Source organism: Lepidochelys olivacea (genome assembly GCF_965140295.1).
Source record: "Lepidochelys olivacea isolate rLepOli2 genome assembly, chromosome: 7".
Taxonomy (NCBI): domain Eukaryota; kingdom Metazoa; phylum Chordata; order Testudines; family Cheloniidae; genus Lepidochelys; species Lepidochelys olivacea.
The window spans coordinates 50361621-50388319 of record NC_140417.1 but is presented as its reverse complement, the minus strand read 5'-3'; the positions used below and the strand labels follow the sequence as shown (position 1 = coordinate 50388319).

General features: G+C 47.5%; 1 protein-coding gene across 1 annotated transcript in view; it reads right to left on the bottom strand.

The window, feature by feature from the left end:
* The window catches only part of BSN (bassoon presynaptic cytomatrix protein), a 464875-nt gene extending 443405 nt beyond the window's left edge, over positions 1-21470 (bottom strand). The window contains exons 1-2 of the mRNA XM_084633753.1: positions 21216-21470; positions 6330-6729 (exon numbers count right to left, since the gene is read on the bottom strand). Coding sequence (XP_084489879.1) covers positions 6330-6729; positions 21216-21379 — 564 coding nt within the window. The 5' untranslated portion in view covers positions 21380-21470. The remainder of the gene's footprint in view (positions 1-6329; positions 6730-21215) is intronic.
* Between the last annotated feature and the right edge of the window lie 5229 nt (positions 21471-26699).

Genomic DNA, 26699 nt, shown 5'->3' with positions numbered 1-26699 from the left:
AGTGACCCGTCAGCTGGACAATGTTTTAAATGTAACGAGCTGGGGCATGTAAAGGCCAACTGCCCCAAGAACCCCAACAGATTACAGTTCATTGCACCGGAATCACACCAGAGGTCCGCAGGCCCAGATACCTCCCAGATACCCTCGGAGCGGAGGGAAACTGTGACTGTGGGCGGGAACAAGGTCACTGCATGGAGGGGCACAAGTGTCGGCTATCCATGCTTCCTTAGTGGACCCCAATTTAATCAACCCAGAGATCCAAGTGACAATTCAACCCTTCAAGTCCAACTCTTTCAATTTGCCTATAGCGAAGTTGCCTGTCCAGTACAAGGGCTGCTTAGGAACATGGACTTTTGCAGTCCATGATGATTATCCCATCCCCATGCTGTTGGGAGAAGACTTGGCGAATCGTATGAAGCTAGCCAAGAGGGTGGGAATGGTCACCCGCAGCCAGGCTAAACCAGCTATCACACCTGGCTCTGTTCCAGAAACTTCTACCAGGACCCGGTCAGAGGTGAGGGACCCGGACCCGAGGCCAATGTCTGCAACAGCAGTAGTGGATCCAGTCCCAGAGACCCAGACAGAGCCAGTCCCAGAACCGGAACCGGCGGAACAACTAGCATCAGACCCATTGCCAGCACTGAACCCAGTACTTGCAACCCCAACACCAGAGGGCCCCACCAAACCTGAATCAGCAGCAGCCGATAACCCCACACCAGCTCATCTGGAGCCTGAATCCCAACATAGTGCACCAGTGAAGAGCGGTTCACAGTCAACGGAAACAGACCCATCCCCTACATCGCTTCCAGAGGGACCAAGGGTAAGTCCACAATCCAATGACGAACTAATGTCTCCAGCATCAAGGGAACAGTTCCAGACCGAATAGGAAGCAGATGAAAGCCTCCAGAGAGCTTGGACAGTGGCACGGAGCAACCCACCGCCTCTCAGCTCTTCTAATCAATCCAGATTGGTTGTAGAAAGAGGACTTTTATACAAGGAAACTCTTTCTGGTAGACACCAGGAAGACTGGCATCCTCAGAAATAGTTGGTAGTTCCAATTAAGCATCGGGCCAAGCTCTTGAGCTTAGCCCACGATCATTCTAGTGGCCATGCTGGGGCGAACAGGACCAAAGACCGTTTGGGGAGGTCATTCCACTGGGAGGGAATGGGCAAGGATGTTTCTACCTATGTCCGGTCTTGTGAGGTATGCCATAGAGTGGGAAAACCCCAAGACCAGGTCAAAGCCCCTCTCCAGCCACTCCCCATCATTGAAGTTCCATTTCAGTGAGTAGCTGTGGATATTCTGGGTCCTTTTCTGAAAAAGACACACAGAGGCAAGCAGTACAAACTGACTTTCATGGATTTTGCCACCTGATGGCCAGAAGCAGTAGCTCTGAGCAACACCAGGGCTAAAAGTGTGTGCCAGGCACTAGCAGACATTTTTGCCAGGGTAGGTTGGCCCTCCGACATCCTCACAGATGCAGGAACTAATTTCCTGGCAGGAACTATGGTAAGCCTTTGGGAAGCTCATGGGGTAAAAATCACTTGGTTGCCACTCCTTATCACCAACAAACAAATGGCCTGGTGGAGAAGTTTAATGGAACTTTGGGGGCCACGATACATAAATTCGTAAATGAGCACTCCAATGATTGGGACCTAGTGTTGCAGCAGTTGCTCTTTGCCTACAGAGCTGTACCACATCCCAGTTTATGGTTTTCACCATTTGAACTTGTATATGGCCGCGAGCTTAAGGGGCCATTACAGTTGGTGAAGCAGCAATGGGAGGGATTTACACCTTCTCCAGGAGCTAACATTCTGGACTTTGTAATCAACCTACAAAACACCCTCCGAACCTCTCTAGCCCTTGCAAAAGAAAACGTACAGGATGCTCAAAAAGAGCAAAAAGCCTGGTATGATAAACATGCCAGAGAGCGTTCCTTCAAAGTAGGGGACCAGGTCATGGTCTTGAAGGCACTCCAGGCCCATAAAATGGAAGAGTCATGGGAAGGGCCAGTCACGGTCCAAGAGCTCCTGGGAGCTGTTAATTATCTCATAGCGTTCCCCACCTCCAACTGAAAGCCTAAGGTGTACCATATTAATTCTCTAAAGCCCTTTTATTCCAGAGAATTAAAGGTTTTTCAGTTTACAGCCCAGGGAGGAGACGACGCCGAGTGGCCTGAAGGTGTCTACTATGAAGGGAAAAGTGCTGGTGGCGTGGAAGAGGTGAACCTCTCCATGACCCTTGGGCCTATGCAGCAACTGCAGATCAAGGAGCTGTGCCCTAGCTACGTGCTGATGTTCTCAGCCACCCCATGACTGACTGAACAGACATACCACTCCATTGACACAGGTAATGCTCACCCAATTAAAGTCCAACCTTACCGGGTGTCTCCTCAAGCTAAAACTGCTATAGAACGGGAGATCCAGGATATGCTACAGATGGGTGTAATCCGCCCCTCTGGCAGTGCATGCGCATCTCCAGTGGTTCTAGTTCCCAAACCAGATGGGGAAATACGTTTTTGCATGGACTACCATAACCTAAATGCTGTAACTCGCCCAGACAACTATCCAATGCCATGCACAGATGAACTATTAGAGAAACTGGGACAGGCCCAGTTCATCTCTACCTTGGACTTAAACAAGGGATACTGGCAGGTACCGCTGGATGAATCTGCCAAGGAAAGGTCAGCCTTCTCCACCCATCTCGGGCTGAATGAATTTAATGTACTCCCTTTTGGGCTGCGGAATGCACCCACCACCTTCCAAAGACTTGTAGATGGTCTCCTAACGGGATTAGGAGAATATGCAGTCGCCTACCTTGAGGATTCAGAGTAACAGCCGTGTTAGTCTGTATTCGCAAAAAGAAAAGGAGTACTTGTGGCACCTTAGAGACTAACCAATTTATTAGAGCATAAGCTTTCGTGAGCTACAGCTCACTTCATCAGATGCATATTGTGGAAACTGCCTGCAGTTGATAGATTTCCACTCCATACGGCTGTGATCTGCATCTGATGTGATATGCATCTGATGAAGTGAGCTGTAGCTCACGAAAGCTTATGCTCTAATAAATTGGTTAGTCTCTAAGGTGCCACAAGTACTCCTTTTCTTTCTACCTTGAGGATGTGGCCATATTTTCGGATTCTTGGGCAGAACACCTGGAACATCTACAAAAAGTCTTCGAGCGCATAAGGGAGGCAGGACTAACGGTTAGGGCTTAAAAGTGTCAAATAGACCTAAACAGAGTGATTTACCTTGGACACCAGGTGGGTCAAGGAACTATCAACCCCCTACAGGCCAAAGTGGATGCTATCCAAAAGTGGCCTGTCCCAAAGTCAAAGAAACAGGTCCAATCCTTCTTAGGCTTGGCTGAATATTACAGGTGATTTGTACTGCAATACAGCCAAATTGCCGCCCCACTGACAGACCTAACCAAAAAGAAACAGCCAAATGCCATTCAGTGGACCGAAGTGTGTCAGAAGACCTTTAACCAGCTTAAAGCGACACTCATGTCTGACCCTGTGCTAAGGGCCCCAGACTTTGACAAACCGTTCCTAGTAACCACAGATGCGTCCGAGCTGGTGTGGGAGCAGTTTTAATGCAGGAAGGACCGGATCAAGAATTCCGCCCTGTAGTGTTTCTCAGCAAGAAGCTGTCTGAGAGGGAAAGCAACAGGTCAGTCAGCGAAAAAGAATGTTACGCCATTGTCTACGCTCTGGAAAAGCTACGCCCACATGTTTGGGGACGGCGTTTCCACCTGCAAACCAACCATGCTGCATACAGTGGCTTCATACCGCCACGGGAAATAACAAAAAACTTCTTCGGTGGAGATTAGCTCTCCAAGATTTTGATTTCGACATCCAACACATCTCAGGAGCTTCTAACAAAGTAGCTGATGCTCTCTCCCGTGAAAGCTTCCCGGAATCAACTGGTTAAAATCATCCTTGAGATGTGGAAAATATTGTTAGTCTTTATATACTTGGTAGTATATTTAGAGATGCATGTGTCTTATTAACTCTGTTTTCTCCAAGAGCTCCAGGAAGAAATCACAGCCAGCGTTTCACCCTATCTGTGATTTGGGGAGGCGTGTCATAAATATAAAGGGAAGGGTAAACACCTTTAAAATCCCTCCTGGCCAGAGGAAAAACCCTTTCACCTGTAAAGGGTTAAGAAGCTTGGATAACCTCGCTGGCACCTGACCAAAATGATCAATGAGGAGACAAGATACTTTCAAAAGCTGGGGGCGGGGGGGAGAGAAACAAAGGCTCTGTCTGTGTGATGCTTTTACCGGGGACAGAACAGGAATGGAGTCTTAGAACTTAGTAAGTAATCTAGCGAGATATGCATTAGATTCTGATTTCTTTAAATGGCTGAGAAAATAAGCTGTACTGAATGGGATATAGATTCCTGGTTTTGTGTCTTTTTGTAACTTAAGGTTTTGCCTAGAGGGATTCTCTATGTTTTGAATCTGATTACCCTGTAAGGTATTTACCATCCTAATTTTACAGAGGTGATTCTTTTATCTTTTCTTTAATTAAAATTCTTCTTTTAAGAACCTGATTGCTTTTTCTTTGTTCTTAAGATCCAAAGGTTTGGGTCTGTGTTCACCTATGCAAATTGGTGAGGATTTTTATCAAACCTTCCCCAGGAAAGGAAGTGTAAGGTTTGGGAGTATTTTGGGGGGAAGAGACATTTCCAAACGAGCTCTTTCCCAATTCACCTGTTAGACTTTTGGTGGTGGCAGCGATAAATGTCCAAAGGCAAAAGGTAAAATAGTTTGTACCTTGGGGAAGTTTTAACCTAAGCTGGTAAAAGTAAGCTTAGGAGGTTTTCATGCAGGTCCCCACATCTGTACCCTAGAGTTCAGAGTGGGGAAGGAAACTTGACAGGTGCCAACAAAGTTATTTGAACTACTTAACCCCTTACAGGTAAGGCGATTCAGTACAGCTGCCAAGGAGGGATTTTATGCTACCCTTCTCTCTATATTTATAAAAGAGTATTACATACCAACACTGCGTCCGGTATCTGTCTACTTCCCCATGCTGTAGAAAGACCTCTATTGTGAGCCTAACCAATTACTATAAAGAAACATGCAGCTGGCATAAGTATCATATAACTTTCTATGCAAGAGATAGTAGACCTCCTAACCTCTCCTTTTCCAAAGAAGAAATATTGAAAGCAATGAGGCCTTATATGACGCAACAACATTTAGAAACTGAAATTTCTGTTAGTGAAGTGGGAATCCACAGGAATCACTGGCTGATCACTGAAATTATGGGGACAATTTTCAAAATTACTTATGTGACTTAGGAGCCCAACTCCCCATAGCTTTCAAAGGTATTTGGGTTCCTAACTCACATAAGCACTTTTGAACATTTTACCTTAAATCATAAGATTTTATTATTTTCTATTACCTGGGAAAATTTTATAGATACTAATAATCTCAATTCTGTATCTCCTGAATAGCTACAAAAGTACATTTACCTTGTTCTTTCAGCTACAAATTTACATGTACCCATAATTAAAGTCATAGATAAATAAGACTGACCAGGTGTTTCAAGGAGTCCCACACACCAGCATGTCCTCAGCATTGCATCACTCAGCTATTTCAAACACTGCCAAATCTGCCCCCGGGAATCTCATGCTTACAATTTTACACAGCCCACATCAGACACCTTTGGTGAAACACTTTACAAGTAGACATTAACTTGCAAATGATTATTCTCACTTATCTCCCTCCTAGTCAGAAGAAAATATCTGCTTCCAATTCTGTCAGGCATTCACAGCCAAAAACTATCACCTGTATCACTCAGAATCTGAAATATTCAGCATTCAAATACTTGTTCTGCCACCGGTCACCACCTCATGAATATCCCTATATGGTATAGCCCTTCACACCTATCTATGCAAGTGGAACTAACCTGAGTCAGGAAATCCATGACCTGGATGGTGGTGAAGAAGAATCTAGATGGAAACTGTACCTCCATGAAGGTCTAAGCTTTTCCCGTATAAACGCTTCCCATTCTTTCTCTACAGTCCTCAGACCACTACAACCATCCACTGATTAGCCAACAGCGTCACTGTTAAAGAACAAGGATGTTAATCTGTCATGAACCTGGAAGATGAGGATGCAACCTCAAGGCTCAGAGCATGCAAGACAGCCTGAAATTTGAACTATTTGGCAGCACATAATGTTTCCTCAGAACACCAACTTGACTGTTTCCCATGATTCCTAAAAACACCAAAGGTGATCTGGGGTTAGAGCCATCTTACTAGCTACCTCTGGAGCCAAAATTTTCAGGCTGAAAAACTGAAATAAATGAAGCAATTACCTCAGTGAGATGGGGGTTGGGGTTGAATCCACACTGGTTGCAGACCTTGTTGTGACACTGTGTACAAGTGTTGAAGTTTGGCTGATTAGGAGAGGAAGTGAGTTCTGTTGTCTTGCATATCGGACAGAGAGTGCTGCTTGGAAGGGGTGCGATTTGTGGGACAGAATAAGGTGAGGTAGGGGTGCTGCCTCGATCTGGTGATACAGAGGGAGATCGTCCTGATCTCTGAATTCTGGCGTCCACCTGGAGCATCCTCCTAGGTCCATCTGATTGTTGGCTGGCATGTCCATGGCTCAGCATCTCTCTTGTGCTTTCATGGGTCTGGGCAGACTGTTTAAGGGATGGGGAAGCTGATCTCTCTCCAACAGGGAGATCCGACTGAGCCGGTCTTCTTGGTGTGCTGAAATATCATTAAAAAACATGTATGTAAACCAAGTTTTAGAGGATTCGATGATTACAGCCAATTCTGAAAATGCAATACATGACAAAAATGGCAAACTTTCATATACCAAGGCCACCGGAGACATAATGAAGCAATCCTTCAACTCAGTGGCAATTTAAGACTCTCAGTACCTTGCAGGATGAGATCAAAGTAAATTTCACATACTTTAAACCTTCTCTCTATACTTGGGCTACTCTGTGTGTTCTAAGAGGAATCTTGGGGTATCACCACAACGTTTCATGGAAAACATGAGAAGTACGCAGCAGACTGCCAGGAGAGGGCTTAACGCTTTTCCAACATCAGCTGATGAATTCACAATGCAGCACTGGCTTCAGTTTCCAGGAACACTAATGGCCTGGTCATTCCTGCTGAGCTGATAGCCAACACTCACCCAACTATCTCCTCACAACTGACTTTTGCAACACCTTGTACTAAGAGAAAATAGAAAAACAGAAGTCTGTAAAAGAGCAAAATGCTGATAGTTCAAAAATAATAGTCCTGATTGTCTACTCTGCTAGATCCACTTGACAAAGGAGAGTGGGAAGGCAGTCAAACAGCTGGTTATGGCTCCTTGATTCTCAAGCTGCCCCAGCATAAATCATAAATTACAGCAGCCAAAGACCTGCTCTCACTTTACACCAACCTGGCTATGATTCCCAAGGGACCACATGCCAGTGGAAAACTGGCAGAGTGCAGGCACGTACCATCCTGCCCCAGACACATCACCTATGCTGGGTGAGGAGCAGTTGGCATAGGAGCTGGCCAGGCTGCTGTACATCATTTCTGTACAAAATTTCACTTTTATGTTGAGGAGTGTCTCTTTAAATGCAACGTTCTGATCCAATCAGCATCAAAGACTGAAAAGGCTTAAAACCACCAAGATTTGTTTGCCAATTACATTAAAGTTCAAAACATATATACATAAAAAAACAGTCTTAACCAAGAAGATTAGCACATACCTTGAAGAACTTACTGTAGAGGCCTAATAAGAAAAAGGCAGCAAAAAATCTAAATGTGAGAACCTCCTATTGTTTCAGTTTAACTCTAAAATCAAATATAAAGTTTATCCAGGTAGAAGTGGAATAACCTACAGTAGACGTAATTTCACATTCCATCAGAGGAATAATATAGTAAAACTGAATTTTTCTTTACATTGACTTTTAGAACTTTTTTCCCCTCAAATGTAGTGCTTCATATTATCAGATGAAATCTTTTCTTTCCCTTACTCCTCTTTTGAAACTACTGTCTCCTTAAGAGTTTATTAGTGTTCTTTAAATCTCAAGTATTCCCATTTCAAAATTCAGGACTTCACACACCTGAAACTGGAGTATTCTCTTTAGAAGACTAACAAAAAGAATTAGTTAAGTGTTTTCTTATATCTCCAGCAGCAATCTGCTCCTTTTCCTGAAATCAGAGTAATAACAGCCACAGCATGTTCACTGTTGTAAATAATTCCCTCTTGCAATCTTCATCCTTTCATGGAAATTAAATACTACAGTATCTCTTTTTCCTCATTAAATTTAAAATTCTGAATAAAGAAGCAGGCTACAGATTGTACCAGACGAAATAAAGAGGTTACATTATTAAAACTTAACACTCATTCTGACAACTGCAAGAGGCCTTTCCCCCAATCAAATAAATACAAAATAAATATTCACATGATTTCTTGTCACGCTGAAAATCTTTATGCAATCCCAGATTGCTTTGCTCTTCTCTTTGTTGCATATATATTTTGGTAAGGAAGCAGCCACAATGGTATTCTTCCATATTCTACTTGCCAGACTACATGTAGTACTTAAAAAGTTCCTTCCAGTTTTAGGAAGAGTAAAGTTTTCAGAAACATTCCCTCCACTTGAAATGAGAAACATCAGTTGTTGCAGTAATACCTCTAGAATCAGAGGGAACTTACTTAGTACCCCCTGTATACTTCCTTTTGAAATATGCTTTGCTGACTTTTTAATCACAAAACCAAGACTTGTACGTTTAATGGGACCAGTTAGTGTTACTAAACCGAGAACACATTGGCGGTGGGTATCATAGGCTGGGGTAGGCTGAGCCTCCCCAAACAGCCTGGCATGGCCCCACCCACACTCCACCCCCAGACTCCCTCCTGCAGTTGCTGCTTTTCCATGGCCCAGGCTGGCTGGGGCCACACCACCCATCTGGCCCCCGGGGCTGGGACTGTGCCGCCCGGGGCTGGGAGCTCAGCAGCTGTGCTGCCCAGCCACCTGACACTCTGGGGCTGGGGGAGCTCGGGCAGCCCGGGGCTAGATGGACCATTGATCTGACCCAGCATGGCCATTCTTGTGTAAAGTCGTTCTAATTCATTCATCTAACAATAGAAAACAGAGCTAAACCTATCGTCTCTTTCTTGCTCATTTACTGACCTCCAAGGACTAAAGGGCTTGTAAAGCAGATGACTAAGGCCTTGCCAGCAGTAGTGGTGAAATAATATCTGACTCATCATCTTGTGAAACTTCAACAACTATTTCCTTGCTTGCATCCTTAGGATTCTCATAGGTCATCTCTGGTTGAACTCACATAGCTAATCATACACTGGACCTGGTCTTTGGATTAACGTCAACCTAGACGATATTAGCAACCCAGCCACTGTCTTAGAACCAAATCCCAACCCAGACCATCACCTTATTAAGGTAATGGTCAGCACTCTCCCCACTCCCACACAACTGGAACACCCCATGGTACTGGATCATCCACAAAGGCTCATGGGCCCCATCAAATTCCAAAACATGCTGAAGGACAGCAGCACTCTAATTACAGAAAAAGACACTAGATCCTCAGCCTATCACTACCATCATACTCTACCTGCCCCTTTAAAAAAAGGGGAAGGAGGAGGATCCTGGGAACTACAGGCCAGTCAGCCTCACCTCAGTCCCCGGAAAAAATCATGGAACAGGTCCTCAAGGAATCAATTCTGAAGCACTTAGAGGAGAGGAAGGTGATCAGGAACAGTCAGCATGGATTCACAAAGGGCAAGTCATGCCTGACTAATCTAATTGCCTTCTATGACGAGATAACTGGCTCTGTGGATGAGGGGAAAGCGGTGGACGTGTTGCTTGACTTTAGCAAAGCTTTTGACACGGTCTCCCACAGTATTCTTGCCAGCAAGTTAAAGAAGTATGGGCTAGATGAATGGACTATAAGGTGGATAGAAAGTTGGCTAGATTGTCGGGCTCAACAGGTAGTCATCAATGGCTCCATGTGTAATTGGCTGCCTGTATCAAGTGGAGTGCCCCAAGGGTCGGTCCTCGGGCCGGTTTTGATCAATATCTTCCTTAATGATCTGGAGGATGGTGTGGATTTGCACCCTCAGCAAGTTTGCAGATGACACTAAACTGGGAGGAGAGGTAGATACACTGGAGGGTAGGGATTGGATACCGAGGGACCTACACAAATTAGAGGATTGGGCCAAAAGAAATCTGATGAGATTCAATAAGGACAAGTGCAGAGTCCTGCACTTAGGACAGAAGAATCCCATGCACCACTACAGACTAGGGACTGAATGGCTCGGCAGCAGTTCTGCAGAAAAGGACCTAGGGGTTACAGTGGATGAGAAGCTGGACATCAGTCAACAGTGTGCCCTTGTTGCCAAGAAGGCCAATGGCATTTTGGGATGTATATGTAGGGGCATTGCCAGCAGATCAAGGGACATGATCGTCCCCCTCTATTCGACATTGGTGAGGCCTCATCTGGAGTACTGTGTCCAGTTTTGGGCCCCACACTACAAGAAGGATGTGGAAAAATTGGAAAGAGTCCAGAGGAGGGCAACAAAAATGCTTAGGGGACTGGAACACATGACTTATGAGGAGAGGCTGAGGGAACTGGGATTGTTTAGTCTGCAGAAGAGAAGAATGAAGGGGGATTTGATAGCTGCTTTCAACTACCTGAAAGGGGGTTCCAAAGAGGATGGATCTAGACTGTTCTCAGTGGTAGCTGATGACAGAACAAGGAGTAATGGTCTCAAGTTGCAGTGGGGGAGGTTTAGGTTGGATATTAGGAAAAACGTTTTCACTAGGAGGGTGGTGAAACACTGGAATGCGTTACCTAGGGAGGTGGTGGAATCTCCTTCCTTAAGAATTTTTAAGGTCAGGCTTGACAAAGCCCTGGCTGGGGTGATTTAGTTGGGGATTGGTCCTGCTTTGGGCAGGGGGTTGGACTAGATGACCTCCTGAGGTCCCTTCTAACCCTGATATTCTATGATTCTGTGATTGACACACTAGCCCCCAACCACCCATACAGATCTCCTTGGTCTTCTGACACCACTGGCCGAGGAAGAGAGGAATGAGTGATCTCCTGGTGTTGTTGAATGGAGGGCACACATCCATTCTCATCCTCCTCCTGTGTAGGATTCAACACTGTCAGCCATAAAATACTGCTATCTCACCCGAAAGTGGTGGCAGGATTCCAGGGGAATGAGCTATAAAGCCTTGAGTACTTTTTGGAGGGATGCACCCAAAGAGTAAGGATGGGAAACTGCACCTCTACCATTAACCCCCCCCCTCAGTCCCATTCAAGATGGGAAGCCTCCTGATTCATACTGAGAAAGTAGGGCAATCAGCTAGTTTTCTTAGGTGCATGTACACGAACGCAAGAAGCCTGGGAAACAAGCAGGAAGAATTGGAAGTCCTGGCACAAATCAAGGATCTATGAAGTGATTGGAACAACAAAAACTTGGTCGGGCAGTTCACATGACTGGAGCACTGTCATGGATGCGTATAAACTGTTTAGGAAGGACAGGTACGGGAGGAAAGGTGGAGGAGTTTCATTGTACGTAAGAGAACAGTATGATTGCTCAGAGCTCCAGTTTGAAACTGTAGAAAAAGCCTGTTGAGAGTCTATGCGTTAAGTTTAGAGGCGAGAGCAACAAGGGTGATGTCATGGTGGGCATGTGCTATAGACCACCAGATCAGAAGGATGAGGTAGACGAGGCTTTCTTCGAACAACTAACTGAAGTCTCCAGATCACAGGCACTGGTTCTAATGGGGGATTTCAATCACCCTGACATGTGCTGGGAGAGCAATACAGCAGTGCACAGACAATCCAGGAAGTTTTTGGAGAGTGTTGGGGACAACTTCCTGGTACAAGTGCTGGAGGAACTGACTAGGGGCCGTACTCCTTGACCTGCTGCTTACAAACAGGGAAGAATTAATTGGTAGGGGAAGTAGAAGTGGGTGGCAACCTAGGCAGCAGTGACCAATGGATGGTTGAGTTCAGGATCCTGACAAAAGGAAGAAAGGAGAGTGCAAAATACGGACCCTGGACTTCAGAAAAGCAGACTTAGGCTCCCTTAGGGAACTGATGGGCAGGATCCCCTGGAAGGCTAATATGAGGGGGCAAGAAGTCCAGGAGAGCTGGCTGTATTTTAAAGAAGCCTCATTGGTTTGTTCCTGTGCCCGCATTCCGAAGTGCAGAAAGAATAGCAAATATGGCAGGCAACCAGCTTGGCTTAACAGTGAAATCTTCGGTGAGCTTAAACTCAAAAAGGAAGCTTACAAGAATTGGAAATTTGGACAGATTACTACGGAGGAGTATAAAAATATTGCTAGAGCATGCAGAGGTGTAACCAGGAAGGCCAAGGCATGACTGGAGTTGCAGCTAGCAAGGGATGTGAAGGGTAACAAGAACGGTTTCTACAGGTATGTTAGCAACAAGAAGGTCAGAGAAAGTGTGGGGCCGTTACTGAATGCAGGAGGCAACATAGTGCCAAATGATGTGGAAAAAGCTGAAGTACTCAATGCTTTTTTTGGCCTCGGTCTTCACAGACAAGGGCAGCTCCCAGACTGCTGCACTGGGCAACACAGCATAGGGAGTAAGTGAGCAGCCCTCAGTGGTGAAAGAACAGGTTAAGGACTATTTAGAAAAGATGGACATGCACACGTCCATGGGTCCAGATCTAATGCGTCCAAGGGTACTGAGGGAGTTGGCTGATGTGATTGCAGAGCCATTGGCCATTATCTTTGAAAATTTGTGGCGATTGGGGGAGGTCCCCGACAACTGGAAAAAGGCAAATATAGTGCCCATATTTTAAAATATGGGAAGAAAGAGAACCTGAGGAACTACATGAACTACAAATCATGGAGCAGGTCCTCAAGGAATCCATTTTGAAGCACTTGCAGGAGAGGAAGGTGATCAAGAACAGTCAATGCAGATTCACCAAGGGCAAGTCATGCCTGACCAACCTGATTGCCTTCTATGATGAGATAACTGGCTCTGTGGATATGGGGAAAGCGGATGATGTGATATATCTTGACTTTAGTAAAGCTTTCAATATGGTCTCCCACAGTATTCTTGCCAGCAAGTTAAAATAGTATGGACTGGATGAATGGACTATAAGGTGGGTAGAAAGTTGGCTAGATTGTCGGGCTTAATGAATAGTGATAAACGGCTCAATATCTAGTTGGCAGCTGGTATCAAGCTGAGTGCCCCAGGGGTCGGTCCTGGGGTCAGTTTTGTTCAACATCTTTATCAGTGATCTGGATGATGGGCTGCCGTGGTGTTTTCCCGGACACAGGGATGTTAAATGTAATTATATTATGGTCACTATTACCAAGCAGTTCAGCTACATTCACCTCCTGAACCAGATCCTGTGCTTCATGTAGGACTAAATCAAGAATCGCCTTTAATCTTTTGAGTTTCAGGACTAACTGCTCCAAGAAGCAGCCATTTAAGGTGTCATCAAGAAACTCTCTCTGCATCCCGTCCTGAGGTGACATGTACCCAGTCAATATGGGGATTGTTGAAATCCCCCATCATTACTGAGGTTTTTATTTTTATAGCCTCTCTAATCTCCCTGTGCATTTCACAGTCAGTATCACCATCCTGGTCAAGTGGTCGGTAGTATGTCCCTACTGCTATATTCTTATTATTCAAGAATGGAATTACTATCCATAGAAATTCTACAGTACAGTTTGGTTCATTTAAGATTTTACTTGATTTGATTCTTTGCTTTCTTTCATGTTGCAGCAGTACAGACACTAGACTGGTACTCATAGGCAAGGGGAGACTAATGTAGATCAAGGATAACATGGCAATGCACAACAGAAGCCACAAAAAGTTATCAAAATGACATAGGAAGAAACTAAGACTGCAGGAGGAGACTGGCAAAGATGGAAGGCAGTAGTGAAGGTTCTATGCTCCACATGCAATACTGCAACATGAAAACGCGGAACCTAGGTGCCCCAAACACAGTTCATGGCCTCACTATGGGAGGCACTGTACAAGCACACAGCAAGAAGAGTCCCAATCCTGAAAATTGTGAGTTAGCTAAGAGATCATAAGCATTGATGTAAACTGTGCTTTCCTCAGCTTCCTTCAGTCTCACTTGTACCATACTCTCCCTCTTATAATTTGCACTTAATATTGATCTCATCTGATTTACAGAGCTGTAACTAATATAAATGGATTTAGGTCAGATTTACACCAGTGTTAATAAGTTCAGAATTTAGCCCCAAGTTTCATCCTTCCACATGTGCTCTCTTTATTATTTAAAAACATTTCAGATTATATTTAGCTTCAACCTTCACACTTTACTATTATGCTTTTGTTTCCTAAACATTTATAACTTTGTTACTTTCTCCCCAATTTTATGAGGAAAAAAAACAGTAACATTTTATTTACATTTCTAAAGCAATTAACATGACACTTACAAACCCTTATTGTCTTATGAGTACTTCTATTGAACTAAATGGGACTACTCATTCAAAAACTACTCATGTGAGTTAGAGCTCAATCCTCCACACCTTGATTCCCATAAGTAGTCCTCAGCCTCACTGAACTATTCAGACAGCTTCAATTTGCAGCAAGCTCCTAGTGATTACACAGTGGCTTAAACATTTGACAGCTTGGGTCTAGCTGGAACCTTTAATATAAAACTGAACGTCACCAAAAAGCCTAAAAATATATTATTGTTAGTGCTAATGTTATAAAACATTGTTCAAATATTACTTTTAGAATGCGATTTTTCTTTAGCACCCTCTTGCTGCCTTCTGAAGTCCAGCACAAATTAGTTGACAACACAATGCATAATTTCGAACAATCAAAATTAATATCCCAATCCAACCTAGTAGCTTATATGCTATAAAGCAAGTAGCAAAAATTACACTTCAGAACAGTGCATCCTACTGTTTAAAATGACTCATCTATGGCTTCAGATGATTTAATTTAGAGCAGTGGTTCTTAACCTTTACTACACCCTTTGGTTCTCAAAATATGTTCTTGCACCCCTTATCAAAAATCATTGAAGAACGTCAGTTCTTTAACCTAGATATACCATAACTATAGAATGAAAGAGATAGAATTACACCTCTACCGCGATATAACGTGACCCGATATAAGGCGGGTTCGCATACAACGTGGTAAAGCTCTGACACAGCGGCAGAAGTGGAGCAGCCCGGCCCCAGCCCACTCCACTCCGGCAGCTCCCAGCCGCGGCGCTCCGCTTCCCGCCACAGGTGAGTGCAGGACCTTTCCCCAACCCCGCCTCCAGCGACACAGCTGGGGCCGGGGCAAGGAAAGCGGAGCGGGCTGGGGCCACATCGCTCCGCTTCCCGCCACCGGTGAATGCGGAGGGCGTCCTTTCCCCAACCTCCCCACACTCACCAGTGGCAGGAAGCGGAACAGTCCAGCCCCAGCCTGCTCCACTCCGCCAGCACCCAGCCGCGGAGCTCCGCTTCCCGCCACAGCTGAGTATGGGTGGGTGTCCGTTGCTCCAATTCCCGCCGCTGCCGGTGAGGGCCTGTCAGGGGGCAGGGTGTGTAGATAGATGTCAGGGGACAGGGAGCAGGGGGGTTGGGTATCAGGTGCGGTCTTGGGGATGATTAGGGATGGGGGTCTCTGGAGGGGGCGGTCCGGGAACAAGGAACAGGGTGGGCCAAAGCAAGTTCGACATAACGCTGTCTCACCTATAATGCAGTGAGATTTTTTGTCTCCTGAGGACCGCATAATATTGGGGTAGAGGTGTATATATGTATTCAAACAAAGCCAAGGCACTGCCACATCATCATCTGCGCATGCATCAAGAAATACCCCACAACATGTACGCTGTATTTTGTAGAGAGATAATTTCACTACAATTAGCTTAAAAACTTGAAAATAATTTTTGTCTATTACAGTAATCGTTAAAAAAATGTATAAAGTTAATAAATACATAGGTTTGCGGAAACAAAGTAATTGTTACATGCCTGTGCTTAATTTGTGTTTTCAATTATTTGCCTGCTAAAAAAATCTGGCATGTCTCGCACCCCCCAGAAAGGGTATCTCGCACCCCCAAGGGGTGCGTGCACCCGAGGTTAAGAACCTGGTTTAGAGAACTGATTTAGAGAAAATGTTTAAAGATTGCATGTTCCATTTTGCTTGTTTTGCCTTTTTGGATTTCTCAATTTCCCTTCCACCAGGTTTTTAAAAATTGATGTTTCCAATGGAAATAAGGCATGAATTTTTAACAGTGAAAGTAATTAACTATTTGAACAATTTATCCAGGGTGATGGTGGATTCTCCACCACTGACACATTTTAAATCAAGACTGGATGCTTGAGGAATTATTTTGAGGAAGCTGTATGGCCTGTGTTATACAGGAAGTCAAACTAGAGGATCACAATGCTCCTTTCCAGCCCTGGAATCTATCAGTATGAATACAGTAGAACCTCAGCAGAACCTTACTAACATCTGGGGAATGGAGGTTATTCATAACTCTGAAATGTACATAACTTTGAACAAAACACCTGAGCTACATTGAAGTGACTGGATTAAGTTGAAGTGACTGGATCAAGTTGCAGTGGGGGAGGTTTAGATTGGATATTAGGAAAAACTTTTTCACTAAGAGGGTGGTGAAACACTGGAATGCGTTACCTAGGGAGGTGGTAGAATCTCCTTCCTTAGAGGTTTTTAAGGTCAGGCTTGACAAAGCCCTGGCTGGGATGATTTAACTGGGAATTGGTCCTGCTTCGAGCAGGGGGTTGGACTAGATGACCTTCTGGGGTCCCTTCCAACCCTGATATTCTATGATTCTATGATTAACAGCTGATGAGTTATAGCTTCTTCAGCTCTACTGCATTATTCTAACTTGAGCATCAGCAGCACTTTAGCTTCAGCCCCCCACTTCCCCCAAACCAGCTAGCTCAAGCTTAAAGCACAACTTAACTTGAAACGGAGATTTGTGTGTGTGTGTATGGGAGTCAGATTAGGGGAAAGTTATTGCTTCTGCTAATGGTGCAGTGAAGACGAGCCCTGAGAAGAGCCACACTGACAAATCCCAGGGACTTCCTCAAAGTGCATCTCCCCCCTCATTGCAGAGTGGGATGAAGTAGAAGCCCCTCTTTGTCTTCATGCTCTCCCCACCCCTGACATCTATGTTCCTTCCCATCTCCCATTTACATGGCTGCAGTGCCTAGCATTTCAGTTCTGCATGGTATGTAGGGAGAACCAAGAACTGGGTGAGGGGGGTGCCTGGGGATGTGGGGAGGCAGAGAGGTGATCAGGGCTATACTAGCCCTGATAGCTGGAAGATACAGTGAGTCTCCTCTGATACGACAGCTTCCCTCCCCCACCTACCTCCCAGGCCCCCAACCTGCCCTCAATTCCCAGGCCCCTGCATCCCACATCGCTGCCTATTCCAAGGGTGGGCAGCCCTTTCAGGGGCAGTCACATAAACAGAGCAGACATGTAGTCAGGGACATGTGGCAAATAGGTCTGGACAAAAAAAATTAAACAAAACATTACCATAAGAAAACAGTTTTGTCAAAATTTAAATTTTCAATTGGAAAAGAGAGATTTTGGCAGAATTTTCCACGGGGGGGGGGGGAATCTACATTTTTCTGAACTTTTTTGTTCAGAAAAAGTTTTTATATTTTGCCTTTCCATCCAGAATCAGGTTCATCAGATTCCAAAATATTGGAATTTCCAACAGGCTGGAAAGTGAGGGTGGGTTTATCAGCTTTTGTGGGGAAGCCATAGAGTGGAGGAAGAGGACTGTGTTAATGACTTTTAGCTGGAAGGAGACTGGTGCTTCTGCACTGAGCCAGCAGTAGCTGAAGAGCTTTGCAACGCTGCTCCAGAGCCATCATAGCAGCATTGCCATTCAAAGCGCTAAGGCACTTGGCTTCCTGAGGTGACATTACCTTGAAATGTAGGCATCCTTAGGAAATTTTTAGATTTCTAGATTTTAGATTCTATGGGGAATCCTTCAAGAGAGAGAGTGTCAGGGAAAAGAAACTAGGCACTCCCTCTCCAGGCCACCCAGACACTCCTGTTAGCCCACAGTCATTCCAAAGCCCTACTCACTGCCCTCAAAGTCTGATTCATTCTGCCACCACGCACACTACAAACATCCCACTCACCTCTTCCATGGTCCCCCAGAGACCACCCCTCCATACCTTCTGACACTCAACCGGCCCCCTGGCTCACCCAGTTGATGCATAAGGGAGACAGACTGGCAGAATCAGAGAACAGAAATAGCTGGGAGACCTGAGCAGTTCCATTGGCTAATCTTGGTGTAAATCTATGAGGGTGGCCTGAATAAGGAGGATAGCTGCATGTGTGTTTAATTTTAAAATTTCAAAAACAGACTATATCTCTGTTATCACTCAGAGAGAGAGTGAGAGAAGAAAAGGGGGGGGAGACAAGAATTAAGGGTCTATGATTGCTTAGCTAGAGGAACTCAAAGACATGAGGAAAATAGGGCAAAATTTCAAAAGGAGCATTTTAAAAGGTTTGCTCTTCAACAGTCAGTAACAATTTTAATAAGAAAACTATATAGAAAATTTAACTGTCCTCTGAAGAGCTATTGAGCCAAATTTGGAGACTGATTCAATCATAAAAGTATGAGAACAGTGATTTTAGTCCTATTTTAAGTTCAAATCTCAGTACAAGCTTAAATGTGAAAGGCTTTCTATTTGGATTTCTTATCACAACATCCTTTTATATTTTCTGAATTCCAAACACCACAACAATTGACCAGATTGCAAGTCCTTTTATATTCATAGATGAGGACAAGACATTTTAAATCATCACAGTTACTTTGCCACACGTTGTAGGCAAACTGCACAACCAAACTGAGTCTGCTGCATTTTCATCAAGTAACTTTCTGTTTCTCGTACACATTTTTCCCACATATTATATCCAATTATCTTATAGGTTTTTTTAAGGAATACAATCAATCCTATTCCTCTCTTCAACATATGCTCTCAAAACATTTCACTCCTATTTTGTGATTTTTAGTAGACAAGATGGCATTGTATATATCACAATAAGCTTTTACATCAATTATTTCTCTACATATATGTACTTTAAGTTACATAACCACCTTTCTCTTTTATGTCACAAATCAGCTACAGTTAGGGGAGCCATCTTTGGGGTACATGTACGATGTAATCATTGTCACTGGTGTTCTACAAATTGGCATTGCAATAAATTGAACAATAAAAGGCTGGAGACCCAGGCACAAACACAGGGGATGCAAACAGGGAGATATATTCTTTCCGGCTCACCCCATTCCTCAATTCCACCCCCATTCTCTCTCCCTGACACCAGGCTGCACCCTGGCACTCTTCCCTAGTCCTCCACAGAAGGTAGGTTTGTCCTCCTACCTTTTCCTAGCTCCCCAACCACAATTAGCTCCTTTGCCCTCTCTCCTAGCCTTCCCCAGGGCCTGCGACCCACCCTCGCACCTTGAACACAGAGCACCACTTGCCCCCCTTCCCTAGGCCCACCCTTCCCCACAGACAGGCCACCCATCTAGTGGTGAAAATAAGGTGGTACAGGCCAGCGTACCAGTAAAAAGTGGCTGCCAGTACCGACCCATACAGCTTACTTTAAAGCACTGCCACCGCGGCGCTTTAACGTCGTTGCCCCTTTTGCCCATACCCCGGGCCGCCGACAGGTGCAAGTGCAGTTGCCCCAGGGCTGGCAATTTAAAAGGGCCTGCCTCTCCCCCCGAGACCCCCCATACCCACCAGCTCCCCCCCTCCTCCGCCCGGGACCCTCCCTCTCCCCACAAGCTCCCCCTTCCTCTGCCCGAGACCCCCTCTCCTTTCCCCAAAGCCCCCCTCTCCTCTGCCCGAGACACCCCCTCCTCTGCCCGAGACCACCCTCTCCCCGCAAGCTCCCCCCTCCTCCCTGCCCGAGACACCCCCCTCTCCCCAAAGCCCCCCTCTCCCCGCAAGCTCCCCCCTCCTCTGCCCGAGATCCCCCTCTCCTCGAGACCCCCCGCTCACCCCTACTCTGCCCAAGACCCCCTCCCCGCAAGCTCCCCCTCTCCTCTGCCCGAGACCCCCCTCTCCCCAAAGCCCCCCTCTCCTCTGCCCGAGGCCCCCCTCTCCTCTGCCCGAGGCCCCCCCGCTCACCCCTCCTCTGCCCGAGACCCCCCTCTCCCCAAAACCCCCCTCCCCACAAGCTCCCCCTCCTCTGCCCGAGACCCCCCCGCAAGCTCCCCCCTCTACCCCCAAGCTCCCTTCCTCCTCCCTGCCCGAGACCCCCCTCTCCCCGCGAGCTCCCCGCTCTTCTGCCCAAGACCCCCCGCTGCCTCCTCCTCTGCCAGAGACCCCCCCTCTCCCCGCAAGGTCCCCCCCCTCGGCCCGAGACCCCGCAAACTCCCCCCCCCCTCGGCCCGATACCCCCCCCTCCCCGCAAACTCCCCCCCCCTCGGCCCGATACCCCCCCCTCCCCGCAAACTCCCCCCCCCCTCGGCCCGAGACCCCCCCTCCCCGCAAACTCCCCCCCCCTCGGCCCGAGACCCCCCCTCCCCGCAAACTCCCCCCCCCTCGGCCCGAGACCCCCCCCTCCCCGCAAACTCCCCCCCCCTCGGCCCGAGACCCCCCCCTCCCCGCAAACTCCCCCCCCCTCGGCCCGAGACCCCCCCCTCCCCGCAAACTCCCCCCCCCTCGGCCCGAGACCCCCCCCTCCCCGCAAACTCCCCCCCCCTCGGCCCGAGACCCCCCCCTCCCCGCAAACTCCCCCCCCCTCGGCCCGAGACCCCCCCCTCCCCGCAAACTCCCCCCCCCTCGGCCCGAGACCCCCCCCTCCCCGCAAACTCCCCCCCCTCGGCCCGAGACCCCCCCCTCCCCGCAAACTCCCCCCCCTCGGCCCGAGACCCCCCCCCCCCCGCAAACTCCCCCCCTCCCCCCGAGACTCCCCCCCCCCCGCAAACTCCCCCCTCCCCCCGAGACCCCCCCTCTCCCCGCAAACTCCCCCCTCCCCCCGAGACCCACCCTCCCCGCAAACTCCCCCCCCTCGGCCCGAGACCCCCCCTCGGCCCGAGACCCCCCCTCCCCGCAAGCTCCCCCCCCCTCGGCCCGAGACCCCCCCTCCCCGCAAGCTCCCCCCCCTCGGCCCGAGACCCCCCCTCCCCGCAAGCTCCCCCCCCTCGGCCCGAGATCTCCCTTCCCTGCAGGCCGCCCCCCGCCGTCTCGCCCCGGGCCGGGCTCGCTCACCTGTCGGCGGACGCGGGGGCCGCTGCCCTCCCCGGGAGCTGTCCGGCGGCGCCTGGTGCTGAAGGCGGCTTGGCAGCTCCGAGCGGCGACGGGTGTCCGGCGACGGGGCCGGGCGGGAGCCTCCCGTCAGCTCCCCCACCCTCCAGGCTGGCCTCATTGCCCATGGCAGAGCGGCGGACGGGCCGGCGGGACGGGACAGGCTCCCTCAGCGCAGCGCCGCCTCCGCCGCCGCCATCAGCCCAGCACCACCATCACCCCCAGCCCCCCAACAGAGCATGCGCCAGCCGTGAGCGCGCCCTACTCGTTCCGTCACAGGGCGCGCCTCGGACACGCGCACGGCCTAGCCAATGGGAGCAGGCGCTAGGTTCAGACCCGCCCATCCTGGGCACGTACACTGACTGGCCAATCACAGCTCGGGCTCACCCCACCCGCTGCGAGCCAATAGACCGAGAGCGCCAATCAGTCCCGATCTGTCCGGGCCGTAGAGCCTCAGGTCCCTCGAGCATGGGCACTTGCTGTCCAGTGGGAGCCCCTCTGGCCCACCCACCCCTTACCTTGCACATGCTCGCCCAGGGAAGCCCGGCTCGTCAGCGTCACGCAGGGCTCCACCAATAGAAGCCCTGCCCGGTTGCCAACCCATCGTTCTCAGCTTGGCCCATGGGTGCCCAAGCCAGTCACATGTTCTTAGCCAATGGGAGCCTCTGCCTGCCCACGTACCATGATGAGTGTGCAAGTGCCTAGCAAAGGGGCTCCATGCTGGCTACATGCTCCCTGCAGTATGTTTGCACCCCAGTCATGGGAGCCAGCAACCCATCCGTCCATGAGCGCACGGCCCCACCCTGTGTCAGTGTCACCTCTGCAGAGGTGGAGAATTCACAGCCAGGCTGGAGAGCTCACAGGCGGTAGAGTGAGCACAGGGTAAGAGAGGAGGGAGGTAGAGAGTGAGGCACTCTCACTAGATCACTAGATGCAAGGTGAAGGCCTCAGCTGACATTTGTGCTGAAAAAGGAGGCACTTCTGGGCTGCCCCACTGCCAGCCTCCTCTTGGACAAGCACTCATAGAGGACAGGAGACATCCCAGAGGACTGGAGAAGGGAAAATGTAGTGCCTGTCTTTAAAAGGGGGAGCAAAGAGGCACAGAGGAATAATAAACTTCCTAACTCAGTCAGCCTAACTTTAATATCTGGAAAATACAGCAACAGATTATTAAACACTGGAGGATATTAAGGAATAGCCAGCATGGGTTTGTCAAGAACAAACCATGCTAAACCAACCTAATTTCCTGTGACCAAGTCACACATGACATTCTCATAAACAAACTAGGGAAATGTAGGCTAGATGAAATTACCATAAGGTTGGCACATGATTAGTTGAAAAACCATACTCAAAAAGTAGTTATCAATGGCTTGCCATCAAACTGGGAAGTTGTATCTAGTGGTCAGTAATTGGTCTGATACTATTTAATATTTTAATTAAAGACATAGATAATGGCCTGGAGAGTATGCTTATAAAATTTGTGGGTGATGCCAAGCTGGGACTCGTTGCAAGCGCTTTGGAGAATAGGATTAAAATTCAAAATGAGTGTCATGCTGTCAGGAGTGGCTCAAAACTGAGAGTGCCAATCTCATGTCAGACTGTCAGAAAACAGGACCAGTAATATATGTGAACTCCTGGAGTCACAGAGAGTCCCCTTAGGGGCTCTAGCCCATATTGGCAACCACACAAACTGGACTTTGTGCTAATGGTCACTATACCAAAAATCACATCACATTAGGTTACTTCCAATCCAAAGGATCAGTCACTTAACCCAGATCAATTAGTTCTCTGGATCTTACAAAAGACAATGCAGGCAGCCAATTTTCTAGTGAACTAACTAAATGTTTATTAGCATGGGCAGCAGGTATCATAGACTGGGGAAGGCTCTGCCTTCCCAAACAGCCAGCTGTGGCTCCGCACAAACTCCCCCACCCCCCAGGCTCCCTCCTGCTTCCCACTCTGGCCCACTCTTCCCAGTTCCCTTTTCAGTGGGTGGCCCGCAGCGCTGGCTGGTCCTGGAATCTCCACCCGCCCGGTGCTTTATGGTCGGGGGGGTCATGCTGCCTGCCTGGCACTCTGGGGATGGGAACCCCCTGGGGCTGGGGGTACTAGCCTGGGGCAGGGGCCAGTGGCTGCAGTGAGGGGCTCTGGGCTGTGGCAGGGAGGCAAAAGGGCCTCGGCTGGAAGGGGCGGAGTTGCGGTCTAGCCTCCCCCAGCCAGCGATCCATGAACCACCCATGTTTCTTAGTTAAGAAAAATAAATGAAAGGTTAAAGCAGGTAAAATATATTAATAGGCGAGTTAAAGTCTATAAATCCAAAATGATAGTAGAGATGTCGTAATCTGCCAGTTTCCCAAAAGTCTTTTCCCTGAATAACTCTGAGGATCTCTGTCTTCAAGTTCAGTTATTTCATCCGGTTTGAATCTAAACAGTCCAGAGATGCAGGATTCCTTTGAATCAGTATTTATATCTTTGTCAGATAACAATGTGACGAGGGGCCAGGGAGCATTTCTTGTTACAGGGATAAACATCATATAAATCCCTGCCATTGCATTATAATAGGAATAGTATTGTTCTCACTTATCAAGTACCATTCCATTAGTTTTCATGAAGTTCTAACACTTGAATACACTCTTCATAAACACACACCTTAATCTAGGTTTATCTAATTACAGGAGATACATAATGTGTATGTAATACAATAACAAACAACAGGATATAGATAGGCAAAAACAATACAGTCAACATTTCCTTTGATCTCTATTAACACATGAGTGAATTAGTCTATGCGTACTATTATACTTAACATTTCTTTGATGTTCACACACAAGTGAATTGGTCTATGGGTCTGGTCTGTCAGCATCACAACAAGCTTGCCAAATTAGAGAATTGGTCTGAAATCTACAAGATGAACTTCAATAGAGACAAGTACAAAGTCCTTCAGTTAGGAAAGAAAAATCAAATGCACAACTACAAAATGGGGAATAACTGGCTATGTGGTAGTACCAAAAAGGATCTGAGGGTTATAGTGGATCACAAATTGAATACTAGTCAATAATGTTGTGCAGTTGTGAAAAAGTAATGTCAGGGGTGTGTTAACAGGAGTGTCATATGTAAGACACAGGCGGTATTGTCCCACTCTACTTGGCACTGGTTAAGTCTCAGCTGGAATACTGTGTCCAGTTCTGGGCATTACATTTTAGGAAAGATGTGGACAATTTGGAGAGTCCAGAGAAGAGCAACAAAAATAAAAAGTTTAGAAAACCTGACCTATGAGGAAAGGTTAAAAAAACTGGACGTATTTAGTCTTGAGAAAAGAAGATTGCGGAGCACCTGATAACAGTCTTCACATATAAGGTCTGGCATAAAGAGGACAGGGATCAGTTGTTCTCCATGTCTGCTGGAGGTAGAACAAGAAGTAATTAATCTGTAGCAGGAGATATAGTTTAGATATTAGAAAAAATGTTCATGGATTCCAGGAAACTGAATCTAATGCCAGAAGGGACCATTGTGATCATCTAGTCTCACCTCTTGTATAATACAGGCCATAGAACTTCCCCAAAATAATTCCTAGAGCAGGTCTTTTAGAAAAAATGCTACTCTATTTAAAAAAGTTTAGAGTGTGTCTACACTACGAAATTAGGTTGAATTTATAGAAGTCGTTTTTTTAGAAATCGTTTTTAAATAGTTGATTGTGTGGGTCCCCACACAAAATGCTCTAAGTGCATTAAGTGCATTAACTCGGCAGAGTGCTTCCACAGTACTGAGGCTAGCGTCGACTTCCGGAGTGTTGCACTGTGGGTAGCTATTCCACAGTTCCCGCAGTCTCCGCTGCCCATTGGAATTCTGGGTTGAGATCCCAATATCTGATGGGGCAAAAAACATTGTCACGGGTGGTTCTGGGTACATGTCATCAGGCCCTCCTTCCCTCCCTCCCTCTGTGAAAGCAACGGCAGACAATCGTTTTGCGCCTTTTTTCCTGAGTTACCTGTGCAGACACCATACCACGGCAAGCATGGAGCCCGCTCAGATCACTTTGGCAATTAGGAGCACATTAAACACCACATGCATTATCCAGCAGTATATGCAGCACCAGAACCTGGCAAAGCGAAACCGGGCGAGTAGGCGACATCAGCGCGGAGACGAGAGTGATGAGGACATGGACACAGACTTCTCTCAAAGCATGGGCCCTGGCAATGCAGGCATCATGGTGCTAATGGGGCAGGTTCATGCCGTGGAATGCCGATTCTGGGCTTGCGAAACAAGCACAGACTGGTGGGACCACATAGTGTTGCAAGTCTGGGACGATTCCCAGTGGCTGCAAAACTTTCGCATGCATAAGGGCACTTTCATGGAACTTTGTGACTTGCTTTCCCCTGCCCTGAAGCACATGAATACCAAGATGAGAGCAGCCCTCACAGTTGAGAAGCAAGTGGCAATAGCCCTGTGGAAGCTTGCAACGCGAGACAGCTACCAGTCAGTCGGGAATCAATTTGGAGTGGGCAAAGCTACTGTGGGGGCTGCTGTGATGCAAGTAGCCAACGCAATCAAAGATCTGCTGATATCAAGGGTAGTGACCCTGGGAAATGTGCAGGTCATAGTGGATGGCTTTGCTGCAATAGGATTCCCTAACTGTGGTGGGGCCATAGACGGAACCCATATCCCTATCTTGGCACCGGAGCACCAAGCCAGCGAGTACATAAACCGCAAGGGGTACTTTTCAATAGTGCTGCAAGCTCTGGTGGATCACAAGGGACGTTTCACCAACATCAACGTGGGATGGCAGGGAAAGGTACATGACGCTCGCATCTTCAGGAACTCTGGTCTGTTTCAAAAGCTGCAGGAAGGGACTTTATTCCCAGACCAGAAAATAACCATTGGGGATGTTGAAATGCCTATAGTTATCCTTGGGGACCCAGTCTACCCCTTAACGCCATGGCTCATGAAGCCGTACACAGGCAGCCTGGACAGTAGTCAGGAGCTGTTCAACTACAGGCTGAGCAAGTGCAGAATGGTGGTAGAATGTGCATTTGGACGTTTAAAAGCGCGCTGGCACAGTTTATTGACTCGGTTAGACCTCAGCAAAACCAATATTCCCACTGTTATTACTGCTTGCTGTGAGCAATATCTGTGAGAGTAAGGGGGAGACGTTTATGGCAGGGTGGGAGGTTGAGGCAAATCGCCTGGCCGCTGGTTATGCGCAGCCCGACACCAGGGCGGTTAGAAGAGCACAGGAGGGCGCGGTGCACATCAGAGAAGCTTTGAAGACCAGTTTCATGACTGGCCAGGCTACGGTGTGAAAGTTCTGTTTGTTTCTCCTTGATGAAACCCCCTGCCCCTTGGTTCACTCTACTTCCCTGTAAGCTAAGCACCCTCCCCTCCTCCCTTCAATCACCACTTGCAGAGACAATAAAATCATTGTTGCTTCACATTCATGCATTCTTTATT